This window comes from Peromyscus californicus, unplaced genomic scaffold, assembly GCF_007827085.1.
Source record: "Peromyscus californicus insignis strain IS unplaced genomic scaffold, ASM782708v3 Scaffold_14__1_contigs__length_90479793_seg_2, whole genome shotgun sequence".
NCBI lineage: Eukaryota > Metazoa > Chordata > Mammalia > Rodentia > Cricetidae > Peromyscus > Peromyscus californicus.
Window position 1 is genome coordinate 41,157,461 of NW_026294436.1, and position 12,585 is coordinate 41,170,045.

General features: G+C 48.3%; 1 protein-coding gene across 2 annotated transcripts in view; it reads right to left on the reverse strand.

Moving 5' to 3' along the window:
* The window catches only part of Qsox1 (quiescin sulfhydryl oxidase 1), a 38,224-nt gene that overhangs the window by 8,607 nt on the left and 17,032 nt on the right, over positions 1-12,585 (reverse strand). For both annotated transcript variants that reach the window (XM_052737249.1, XM_052737250.1), the window contains exons 4-7: positions 12,122-12,224; positions 9,454-9,544; positions 4,739-4,881; positions 3,058-3,192 (exon numbers count right to left, since the gene is read on the reverse strand). In XM_052737249.1, coding sequence (XP_052593209.1) covers positions 3,058-3,192; positions 4,739-4,881; positions 9,454-9,544; positions 12,122-12,224 — 472 coding nt within the window. The remainder of the gene's footprint in view (positions 1-3,057; positions 3,193-4,738; positions 4,882-9,453; positions 9,545-12,121; positions 12,225-12,585) is intronic.

The window sequence follows — 12,585 nt, forward strand, 5'->3', positions numbered from 1 at the left end:
ATCAACCTCAGAGCAAACGCTCAAAGGAATGAAGTGGGGGGAGGGGGGCATTACTGATGTCACAGCAATGCGTCGTGCTGGGCTCTGACAGCAGTTGGCTGAGTGCCTTGGATGAATAACTTTTCCAGGTCTCAATCCCTCATCTGTAGAACAGACATAGCACATTGCTCACAGGTAGGTTGCTAAGAAGACTGAAAACAGATGTAAACCAGCTCGGTGCAGGTAGGTAAGGCCTTCTCTCCAGGTCTAGAGCTAGCCCCTTCTGTAACTCACTAACTAGGCTCATTCTGTTTTGAGCAAAGACCCTTAGGGACAGACAAACAGACGGACAGTGGATATACAAAGCTCTGGAAAAGCTAAGCTCTCTGGGAAAGGGAAAGGCCTAGAGTTTAGCCTCCCACCAAGGCTAGGGGCTGAGACGGCAGAGACGGGAGAGGAAACACGTTCTCTGTTTCTTTCAGGGCTCATATGCATATGGTTTCTAGACCTGTCAGGCCTTAGACCTCTCCAGGCAGTTGTGCCATCCCATGTCCACCATGCTTCCATGGGGTCAGCTCAGGGACTGCTGGGAACAACACTGAATGCTGGTTACTTCTCCACCTCTGCTCCTGACTCCTGGGTTCCGGCCTCGGCATGATGGTGAGCTAGTCTTAGGAGCTCAGACGATTCCTATTTCCTGAGCCACTTCACTTGTAAAACTAAGCAACAGTTCTGCCTCTTGAAGGTATGGAGCCAACAAGGCCGGCTGCCAAGATGAGCAGTGACCATGTACACTTCACTCTCAGGCAAAATCTCTACTGTGGTGTCCTCTGGCCTCAGTTTACCTCACCATTCTGACGCTCTGCTTCAACAAGTGACCTCACTGGTCTGGAGAGATAGCTTAGAGACTATCTCTAATAAGAGACTGTACTGCTCTTCAGAGGATCTTAGTTCAGTTCCCAGGACCCACACCAGGTCGTTTATAACCTCCTGAAACTCCAACTTCAAGGAATCTGATGACCTCTTCTGGCTATGACACACACATATGTATAAATAATAGAAATAAAATCTTAAAAAGTGGCCTTATGATACAGTGAAATGATGTAGGAAGGTAGCAAACACAGAACTTGGCACAACTCTTAGTAACCTGAATAATCCGAATGATAAAAATGACCAATGACACCTTCGTGTGCGTGCATGTGTGTGTGGTGTACACATGTGTGCAGATGTGGCTGCATGTGGAGAGCAGAGGCTGGCACTGGGATGGCTTCCTCAATTGCTTCTGCACTTTATTTTATTTATTTTTTTTTTTGGTTTTTCGAGACAGGGTTTCTCTGTGTAGCTTTGCGCCTCTCCTGGAACTCACTTGGTAGCCCAGGCTGGCCTCGAACTCACAGAGATCCACCTGGCTCTGCCTCCCGAGTGCTGGGATTAAAGGCGTGCGCCACCACCGCCCGGCGCTTCTGCACTTTATTTTTGGAGACAAGGTCCCTGCACTCAACTGGGAGCTCACCATTTCAGCTAGACTGGCTGGCTATGGAGCCCCATTTCTGCCTGACTGCACTCCTCAGCGCTGGGGTTACAGGCGCACCACTACATCCAGCTTTCACAGGGCGCTTGTGATTTGAACTCAAGGCTCACCTTTGCCCAAGTACTTCACTTCCGCTGGGCCATCCCTGGGCACTCATTGTCACCACTTAGTCTCTTTCCTGACTTGATCTACTGCAACTCCTTCCACTGTGCTTCTACCCATCAGGTCTGCTATGCTAGGCTGTGAGACCCGTTCTGCACCTTTCCCCCAGTTCTCTGGGCATGCCCCATTTACAGGCTGTCTTTCTGAGCCAGCACCGAGCTGCCTGCTCAGACAGCCTTGCTTAGTACGTAGCTGGGTACTAGGGCAAGAGGTCTCCCTCTCCATCTCCATGTACAGCAATCCGGGCATTTACTATAAAACCAAAGCCCAGGAGCCTCATATAACCAGCAGTTCTTTCACACTTAAAACTCTGCACAGATAAGGACTACCTGAAAAGTAGCGCACTCCCTGATACCTGTGGCGTTCAGAAGAGGTTGGGTGACTTCCTAGAAGGGATGCTTTGGAGGGGACTGTAAAGTCTATGAGCAGTGACTGCCTGTGTGTAGAGCTTCATTCTGCTCTAAGCAAAAATCACTGAGGGGCAGAAAAACAGATGGGCAGTGCACACACACACACACACACACACACACACACACACACACACACACACCTAAAAAAGCTGGCCCTCTGCAAGAGTGGAAAGCTAAGGACCCAGCTACTCACAAGGCTGGAGAACTGGGATAGCAGAAGGGCCTAGAGGGCAGCATGGACAGCAGTTTGTCCCTTTCAGAGTTGATGTGCATGCGGATGCCAGACCTCACACTCCACTAGACAGATCGGAACCCACAGTCCTAGCACATGTGTGGCCCTGAAGAAATAACTGCTCTGGACACAAGTTGGTGTGGACCCTCTCTAGTAATCCTCCACACTGACTCGACTTCCCACTGTCCTCCCTCCCCCTTTCCTTCTCTCGTTCTCACTCCTCCTTTCTCACTGCACAGTCAGACGGGCCTGGAATGCACAACCTGCTGCTGTGGCCACCTAGGCACTGGCATTGCAAGTGTCCAGCACCATGCCTGGCTTCTACTTGCTTTTGAGAAAAGTTAAGCTTATGCAATGTGGGCGACAGACAGCATTTCTTCAGTTATGAAGGATAATGTGTGATGCCGTTTGGCAAACCCACATTTGGCCCTGAGGCCCTGTCACGAAGACAGGAGAGGCCACAGCAAGATTCCTGAGCATGGTCAGTAGTCATGCACCCCCAAAGGCCTACTGTGTAGCACGGTGTTACTCAACTGGGGACACAGTTCAATGGTAGAGTTTCTACCTAGCATGTTCAAGTCCTGGGTTGAGTTCAAAAACCCAAGGCCAGCTGTGAAGGGACAGATGTAGGCTATCCCCATGACAGGAACAGGAATGAGTAAGGCCATGTTCGTGCAGGGGATGTGGCCGTGATCAGAGAGGAGGAAGGAGCAGGGATGTATGTGAGAAGCTGGTGCCCTTACTGGTCTACAATATTCCACACTGTGGGTGCTATACTCTCAGTAGTGACCGGCGCCGCTGTGGTTGAGGAGGTCTCCCTGATCGGTCCAGACAGTCCCCGGAGGTACGATGTGTAGAAAGACCTGGACTCCATCAGCCTGGGAAGAGGGAAAGGGAAGAGTAAGTATAAGGAAGACTCACAGAGCTGGCCAACGGTCAGGGGAGTCAACAGGGTGGCTCCTCCAACAGAGAGGCGGAGCAAGAACAAGCTAAACTTACCCCCACCTTGTCTTTGGCCCCTTAGGCCTCACTTTAACCTGTCCATTTACTGGACATGCTATAGAAACCCTCTTTTACACCAGTCGGATATGGAACCTCTGTCTGAAAAAGTAACTGGGCCTGAGTGACTCAACATGCCCCCTGTCTCCAGTCAAGGCCACGGTCTTTAGAGGCAGGTGGACTCCACTGGGAACAGCATCCATTCTGCCAGAGAGAACCGGGGATACACTTCGACAGGACAGCTTCTACCAAGTTTGTGCAAGTTCTGGGTTGGGACCCCAGCACCACAAAGACAAAAAACTACCAATGACAGGAATGGCTGGGTTTGACTCTCTTCCCTACAGACTAAAAGATGGCTGGTTTTGAGGCAGTCACCCTCCCATAATCTTGTTCCAAGACAGCACAAGGTAACATTACTCTCCAAGGAAGTCAGAGTTTGATGTGTAATTTTAAAAATAATATCAGTAACAGAGAACCAGGTTTGTCCAAATCCTCCGGATTTCTTTCTCCTAACACAGGAGTCGTAAGGGCAGGAAATAGCTCCTCAAAAAGGTCTGGCCAAGATAAGCATCAGTGACAGGACGTCCCTTGGGAGCCAGCATCAGGAAGCATGGCTTCCCCGCTACGCCATCCGGGCTCACTATCTATCAATGAGCAGATGGTTCGGGAGCAGCATCGTCACAAACAATTTTCTCCTCCACCAACTCCACGTGAGGAAACAATGCCTCTTCTCGCCTCTAGGACTGGCACTTCTGGGCCTGCCCAGGATCTAGCCTAACATTCCCCTTGTGAACATACTTCTTGACTCTGAGAGGCCTGCCTCAGGGGCACTGGTGACCTAGGCTAGGGCAAGGGCAAGAAGCTGCCTAGCTCAGCTTCAGTGTAGGGTGGTATTAATGGCCCCAAGAAGCAGATTTCTGGGTAGCAAGGGTAGCCTTGAGCTCCCCAGATTTCTGCCTACAAGGCCAGGCTGACATCAATCATCTGCCTGCAGAGGGCACCAAGGCACCATCTGGTGCCATTTAACAGGCCATTCAGCAGCAGGAGGCTGACACAGCAGCTGAGGCTGGCTTGATTGTTTTCTCCTGACATTTTGGAACGGGCTATTGTCTGGCTCCTAATGGACTTTTCTGCAATTAGAAAGGGAAAGGGAGGGAAGGTCCAGCATGTCTGAGTCCTTGCCGGGCCTGCACCCTGTCAGTGCACTCCTCTGTGGACAGAGGGGATGGGGGCCATGGCCAGGGTGTGCTGTGGATGGCTTAGAAGCATTCAGGGCTGAGGCAGGAACCCTGAGCTGCAAGGGTGGAGGTCTTGTCTCACACCAAGGATCAGACATCTGCTTCTCCTGCTTGGCTGTTCTTCCTAGCGCTCTCTCTAGGCAGGAAGAATGAATAGACATGGAGGAGACGGGGACATCACACTCACACAGGCACTCGGGAGGCAGAGCCATTCCGAAAGAGCAGGTAGCATGATGGGAAATCAGTGACACCAAACTTGTTCACCACGTCTTTCTCGGTATTCAAGACCCTGCGCACCGGTATATGGCGCTGGGACAGGTCCAGAGCTACCTGCAGAGACAGCAGGATGTGAGGGGCTTACCCAGTGGGGAGAGAGAGCCTGAGCAAATGGCCTGCTGTTTGGTAGGGACTAGGCAACAGCTATATTCTATATAGACTTGAAACCTTGCAGAGCGGACCACCATGATAAGCTCATACAGCCCTCAGGTTATAACTACCAAATACCACCCAAGATGAGGGCCTTGGAACTGTCCAGATGTCCTATGATAGTACCAACTGAATGTGATAAAATGTGGTTTTATTTTTATTCTTTTTTTTTTTTTTTTTGGTTTTTCGAGACAGGGTTTCTCTGTGTAGCTTTGCGCCTTTCCTGGAACTCACTTGGTAGTCCAGGCTGGCCTCGAACTCACAGAGATCCGCCTGGCTCTGCCTCCCGAGTGCTGGGATTAAAGGCGTGCGCCACCACCGCCCGGCTATTTTTATTCTTATATAAAGCTTTATATCTATATCCTAGGTCAGAGAAGATATACTGATCAGACACAATCCTTTTGTTTTTAGGGAGAAATAATGGGAAATAGTATCTCCTGTTATGCACTACATTGTATATTAGAATGCCACATTTAGTCTGCAGACTAACACTGGAACAGCAGCCCCTGTCAGGCCCTTACACCACAGCTGCGGCAGGTGAGTCCTGCTTCCACAGGACCAATCTTTCCTTGACTCAACTTCCTTACTTGCAAAATGATCGTGATGACAGCAGTAACAAATCATAAATCTTATGAAGACTGCACTGATAAGATTTATTAAAATCCTTGCAGTAATAGCCAGTATATGGTGGACATATATGCTGTTTACTAAAAATATATCATTTGGGCTGGGTAGATGGATCCATTGATAGTGTTTAAACACAAATGTGAGGATTGGACTTCAGATGCCCAGAACTCATGTAAAAGCTGGGGTGGTTGCACACATCTGGAACCCCAGCATGCCTATGGTGAAATGGGAGGTGGAGACAGGAAAAGCCCCAGAAGCACACAGGCCAGCTAGTCTGGCATACATAGCAGTGAACAAGAGACCCTGCCTCAAATAAAGTAGAAGGTAAGGACTGACATCTGAGGTTGTCTTCTGACTTCTACATGTGCATCATGGCATGCAGATGCCTGTGTGAACACACACACTACATATATATGGGAAAAAATTTCACCTGGGTATGGTGGGGCACACCTGCAATCCCAGCACTTGGGAGGTGGAGGCAAAAAAGAGTCATGAGTTCAAGGCCTGTGGTGGTACCAGCTGGTACCAGGGAGCAGGGTACTGCTATGACAGACCCGACCATGCTGCTTGTTGGCAGAATGTGGACATAAGAGGTTTCAGAAGAGAAGAATATTAGTAAGTACTGGGGAATATTATTCTAAAGTGTGTTACTTTTGTTTATGTTGTATCTGTTTAACTCTGTGAAGCTGTGTTACTGTGCCTGTGTAAAACACCTGATGGTCTAATAAAGAGCTGAACGGCTAATAGCAAGGCAGGAGAAGGGATAGGTGGGGCTGGCAGGCAGAAAGAATTAATAATAGGAGAAATCTGGGAGAAGAGAGATCTAGGGGCAAGAGGAGGAGGAGGACATCAGGGGCCAGCCACCCACCTACACAATCAGCAACGGAGTAAGAAAGAAAGGTATACAAAAACAGAGAAAGGTAAAAGCCCAGAGGCAAAAGACAGATGAGTTAATTTAAAGTTAAGAAAAGCTAGCAAGAAACAAGTCAAGCTAAGGCCAGGCATTTATAATTAAGAATAAGCCTCCATGTATGATTTATTTGGGAGCTGGGTGGTAGGCCCCCCAAAAGACCAAAGAGCCAAAAGAGCAAAAACAAACAAGTAAGTGTCCTAAAAACTGTTCTTGTGATATCTTAGCAAAGAACGTGGCTGCTTTCTGACCTTGTCCAGAGAATCTACCTGAGGCTAAACAAGAGTTTTGGATTAATGACATTGGCAAAGGAGATTTCAAGACAATCTAGTGCTGATTCTGTGTCATGTGGCTATTAAGAGTCACTCTTATGAAGATCTATAGTGAAAAGGAACAAGCTGAGCAAGGAGAAATACAAAATGTACAGTTTGAGGAGAAAAAGCACACCGGGAAATGTAATGGAGCTAAGTTGTGTGCTCAAGGAGAAAAAAAGTTTAAAGAAAAGCCTGATCCTAAATGGAATAAAGGGAGTGGTGGCTTCAGGGCAAGACCCCACCCAGTTAAGCTTCCAACTTTTGAAAAGGTTCCAACTAAAGAAAAGCTTAAGCAGTGAAGGAAACCATGAAAAACAGAAAGCTGGTGGAAATGTATTTGAATGAGGACATGGAGTTCCAGCCCCAGCAAGCAGTAGAACTTGGTAGCTTCAGCTCCGTGGTTCTGGTCAAGGACATAAGAAATGGGTTGTTGAATCTCCCTCCACAGCTAAGGAAAGCCTCTGAGGCCAGGTGTGTGTCAGGGTGTCCCTGTATGGAGGCCCAGAGAGGCCATTGTGTGAAGTTGAAGCCTGGATTGCCTTGGAGACTCCAAGATGTTAGAGATGCCAAGAGTTGTGGGAGACCTGCCAAGGAGAGCTGCTAACAGGGTATGGAACTAGCCAAAGAGAGAGAAGTGTGTTGCAGTCAACACAGGTTAAAGGAGTTGGAGATCTGAAGAGCGCTTTGACATCAGATATGGAGATGCAGAGTTTGGAGTTTGCCCTGCTGGTTTTCAGTCTTGCTTTGGTCCAGTATTTCCTCACTCTGGTCCTTTTCCTCTCTTTTGCAATAGTAATGTATATGTTGTGCCATTGTATTCTGGAAGTATGTGATCTGCTTTTTTATTTTGATTCTACAGGGGGTTACAGTTAAGAGACTGCCATGAGTCTCAGAAGAAACTTTGTATTTTGGACTTTTGAACAGTGTTGAGACTGTTAGAGACTATGGGGACTTCTGAAGTTAGAATGAATGCATTTTCGCATTATGATATGGCTACAAGTCCATCGGGGCCAGGGAGTAGAGTGGAATGTGGTGGTTTGAATAAGAATGGCCCCCATAGGTTTAAATGCTTAGGGAGTGTCACTATTTGAAAGGATTAGGAGGTGTGGCCTTGTTGGAGGAAGCGTGTCACTGGGGTGGGATTTGAGGTTTAAAGTCCACGCCAGGACCAGTGGCTCTCTTTTCCTGCTGCCTGTGGATCAGGATATAGAATTCTTTGCTACTTCTCCACCACCATGTCCCTGCCATGACAATGGACTAAACCTCTGAACTGTAAGCAAGCCCCAATTAAGTGTTTTCATTTAGAGTTGCTGTGGTCACGGTGTCTCTTCACAGCAACAGAACACTGACGGAGATGAGGCCAGTCTCGGTTACCCAGTAAGTCAGAGGCCTTCCTGGATTATGTGGCACTCCATCTCATAAAACCAAATCAAACCACATGCTGTTCTGTAAACAGACTAGACAGTAACAGTAAACAGAATCCCGCTCTGTAGCTGAGGAGCCACGGTGTAGAAGTGAATCATGTTGTGTGAGGTGAAGGGAGAACCGATTCTAATCAGCATCTGTCAATCATCGGAGTTTGACAGGCCTAACCAAGACATAGAAGGGCCTCAGAGGGTTGGGCTCTATAGGAAAGCTGCTGGCAGTCTCCCTAACTACACTCTGAAGAGCTGAAAGGTCCCAGACTGTCATCAACAAGGAACACTGTCCCGGACCCACACTAGTGTCTAAGTTCACCTCCTCAGGTCTCTTCTCCCAGCATGCCCTTAGAACATGTAACAAGCATGGGCACACCCACCTTGCATTGAAGAAAGGCTCCCAAGTCATCTGTGGCAAGTCCGTGAACTAGCACTATAGTGCGTGCTCTCTACAGCAGGCGAAGAAGTGGATCTTTATAAAGCACCTCCTGCATGCTGGCCACTGAGTCAAGCTCTTTATCTAAATTGCTAATATGAATAATATGAATAAACATAACCACTTCTATTCAATAGTTAGGGAATAAGGCTCAGAAAAAGTTGGGAACGTGAGCAAAGTCATTCCTTGAACTGATGGAGAAGTACAGCACTGCTGGTCACGAGGGACCAGGTTACTTCTCACGTGTCTGCTTCCCTCAGTTTTCCCTCTCTTTTAAACCCCAAACCTGTGCAGTTAGGGCCGTGAAGAAACAACACCAGCTGAGTCAGGCAGCCCTGCTCCACACTCCTAGATCCTAGACCTAGATCCTAGGGTGATCCTAGACCTAGATCCTAGGGTGATCCTAGACCTAGATCCTAGTGTGATCCTAGACCTAGATCCTAGGGTGATCCTAGACCTAGATCCTAGTGTGATCCTAGTGTGATCCTAGACCTTTCATCCCACTGTCTTAAATTTGGGGATTAGCAGAAATGTGTTGGTATCGTCCTGACTCAGTAGACAGCAGCTATTACTTTTAGTTTCAGAGAGAGAAGCGAGAAGAGACACTAACTTTTTAAAGTGGAAAGGTACCTCTACACTTCCCATATGCCCTACCAGGGGCCAGGCAGTGCCTAGCTAATACATGTACAGGGGCTAGCCCCCTGCATTGGTCTGAACTAGACGTTCTCCCCATGGCCTCTTCTCAGACTCAGGGAAGCTGGGGCAGCTCACCTCTCTACCCAGGTAGGAGTCTTTGTTTTCAAAGATCAGGGCCAAGTACTCTATGTTATTTCTTGTAAAGAATTTGTTGATCTCCTTCATCCTGCAAGAGATAAATGGGGTCACTTTCTCTCCATAGTCCATAGAAATAAGGTAAGACTCCTAGTGATGAGCACTTCCCATGTACACGTTTCCCCATAACCCTGTGGCCTCCCTCTGCCAGCCTGCCAATGGAAGGAAACCAACCCCTTAAGTCTCAGAGGATGCTACCTAACTCTTTTTATCCGATCCACCTTGGGTTTTATTGCTTTATACTTTTCTTTCTGTCCCTTTCAAGAGTCAGGAGTGAACAGGAGGCAGGCTGGGGAGGAGATGTAGGGACGCTGTCAGACCAACTGTCTCCACTTCTGGGTAAGGCCCAGGCTTACTGAAGACAGTTTTATTGGTTCTCTAAGAGACTGGGGACTAGAACCCATTAAACACAAGCCCTGGTCCAAGGCAAGTCATGAGCAGTGGGGAGAGCTGCGTTTTCCTCTCAGGACAGGAGGAGAAAGGGAGGCAACAGCTGGAGTTCCGGGTCAGGAGGTGCGGAAGCCTAAGCCAACCTCTTCAGCTCAGGGCGAGGAGAGCGAGGCCCAGTTTTCTTGGGTAGAAATGATTAAGAAGGTAAATTCTATCTCTCAACCAGATAACTAAGCTACAGGTTGTCTTAAAAACTCAAAGAAAATTGTGTTTCTCCACTCCAGTTAAAAAGATAGCACCAGGCCGGGTGGTGGTGGCACATGCTTTTAATCCCAGCACTCGGGAGGCAGAGGCAGGCGGATCTCTGTGAGTTCGAGGCCAGCCTGGGCTACAGAGTGAGATCCAGGACAGGCACCAAAACTACACAGAGAAACCCTGTCTCGAAAAACCGAGAGAGAGAGAGAGAGAGAGAGAGAGAGAGAGAGAGAGAGAGAGAGAGAGAGAGAGAGAGAACCAGCATATGCTTAAGAGGAGGATGAGTGAGAAGACACAGGGGTGAGGAGAGAATGCATCTTCCTTTTATCCTCAGCCTGGTGTCTCACTTCCCCGCAGTTAACCCAAAGACATGTAGCAAATACCTCCAAACAGAAAGGGTGACATTAGGTCACACTAGAATCCAACCTGGTGGCAGTATGAATGGATATGCCAGAGAGGTGGGGATTAGGGTAAACCTTTGATGGGTAAAAGAAGTTTTGTAAATAATATCAGCCTCTGGGTGGCATTACGTGGCCAGTCTCTCTGACCACATCCTCATACCTACCCTAGGCTGGCAGAGGAGCAAGTCCTCAGCCTTCTGGAAGAGGCAGTTCAAGTTTCATCACGTGTATCTGCCTATATTCTTCCTAAGGGGCATCAAAAGGATCACTTTGAGACAGGTTGACACATTTGGCCAGTTTGTTGCTTTTAAGGTTCCCAGGGCTGGCTGAAAATGTATATAGAGGACGAGTGTGTGTGTGTGTGTGTGTATGTGTGTGTGTGTGTGTGTGTATAAGAGAATGAGACAGAGACATAGCCCTGAGGAAATGGAAGGAAAAAAGGACCAGGGTACAGGCTAATATGCATTTTCTAGAGGGATGATATTATGGCTTGGATATGAAATGTCCCCACAAAAGGCTCATGCATTGAAGGCTTAGTCCCCCGCTGGTGGGTCCAATCATTGAGAGATGATTGGTTCATGAGGGTTCTGACAATCAGTAGATCACCCAGTGTATGGATTCATAATTTCATGGCAGAATCAGGAGGTGATGGAAACTTTCAGAGGTGGGACCTAGTTAGAATAAGTACACAACTGTGTACATGTCCCTGGGGACTAGATTGTCTTGAACTCCTCTTTGTCTTTTTTTTTTTTTCTTTTCTCTTACTCCTTCTGGCTGCCATGAGGTGAGCAGCCTCTGCTGAATGCTCTGGCTGCCATGATATTCTGTATCATCTTAGACCCCAAATAATGGGTTCTGCCACATATGGACCAAACTTCTGAAATGATGAACCAAAACAAATCCTTCTTTCTTTTAAATGATTTCTCAGGTATTTGTCATAGCAGAGGGAGAGGGGACCAAGAGTTACCACAGATGGAGTCTTGTTGTGGAACCTCAATCTACATTAGGAGTATATGCTTGGCCCCAAGGTCTCTGTGAGGCCCTCTAGGAAGGTGAGGGATTGACGAAGATGATAAAGGAGTCATTGTGAATTGGATTCAACACCAGTTGACCAGTTGACCATTTTCAGTTTACAAACAGGGCTTCACTGAGCATCCTAGCCTTTTCTTCAGAATGGCATCTGACCTCTTCTGCCTTCTCATTTGCCAGTGGCCTACCCTGGAGTAGGCAGGGAAAATATCCTACACCCACAGACACTCCTGAGGACCAGACAGCAGAAGCAACAGCTGAAGACCTCCCTTCACACACTTTTTCTTCCACCCAGCCGGTCAGGCCCTTTGACCCTCAGACAGCCCCTAAGGGACAGGACTCGTCAATACCTGAAGGGAAAAAAGGTCATTACCAGCTACTCTAAAATCTGTCTAGCACATTGGGGTGTCTACTCCAGAGGTAAAGGGCACAGGAAGAATCAATGTGGGTCCTCTGCCCCATGGTTCCCAACACCTTCTCCATGCTTGGGCCCCTGACCGATGCTACACTAAGCCTGCCCCAACCCAAAATACTTGATAGGCTTCAGTGGTGGACAGGCTGAGGGCCATGTGTCATTGTGGGACTCCAGAGCATCAATGAGCCTCCTACGTAGCGTCTCCACGTTAGCACCAGCCACTGTAAATGAAAACAGGAAGAAGACATCAGGACAGAACAGACTCCTGTACCCTTGTCAATTTCACTCACAAACCAGGGTCCCCGGACCAATTCCAGGAAAAAGCACATGCCAGCCCTCCTCTGAGAAGGTGGTAGGGTGAGGGCTTGTGTGGCTTAAAGCAAAGCCAGAAGCCCCATCCCTGCATCTTGTTTCTGGAAGCTATTCGGTGGACAGTGGAAAGTCACCGGTGGTCACCGCAGACCATCTGAGGGAGAAAGGGACTCCTCAGCACAGGTTAGCTTTCCATGTGCCCATCTGCCCCTGCTCCTTTCCCTGGAAATGGGTCTCTGAGCCTGTGTCTCCTCAGTGAGAACTCTCAGC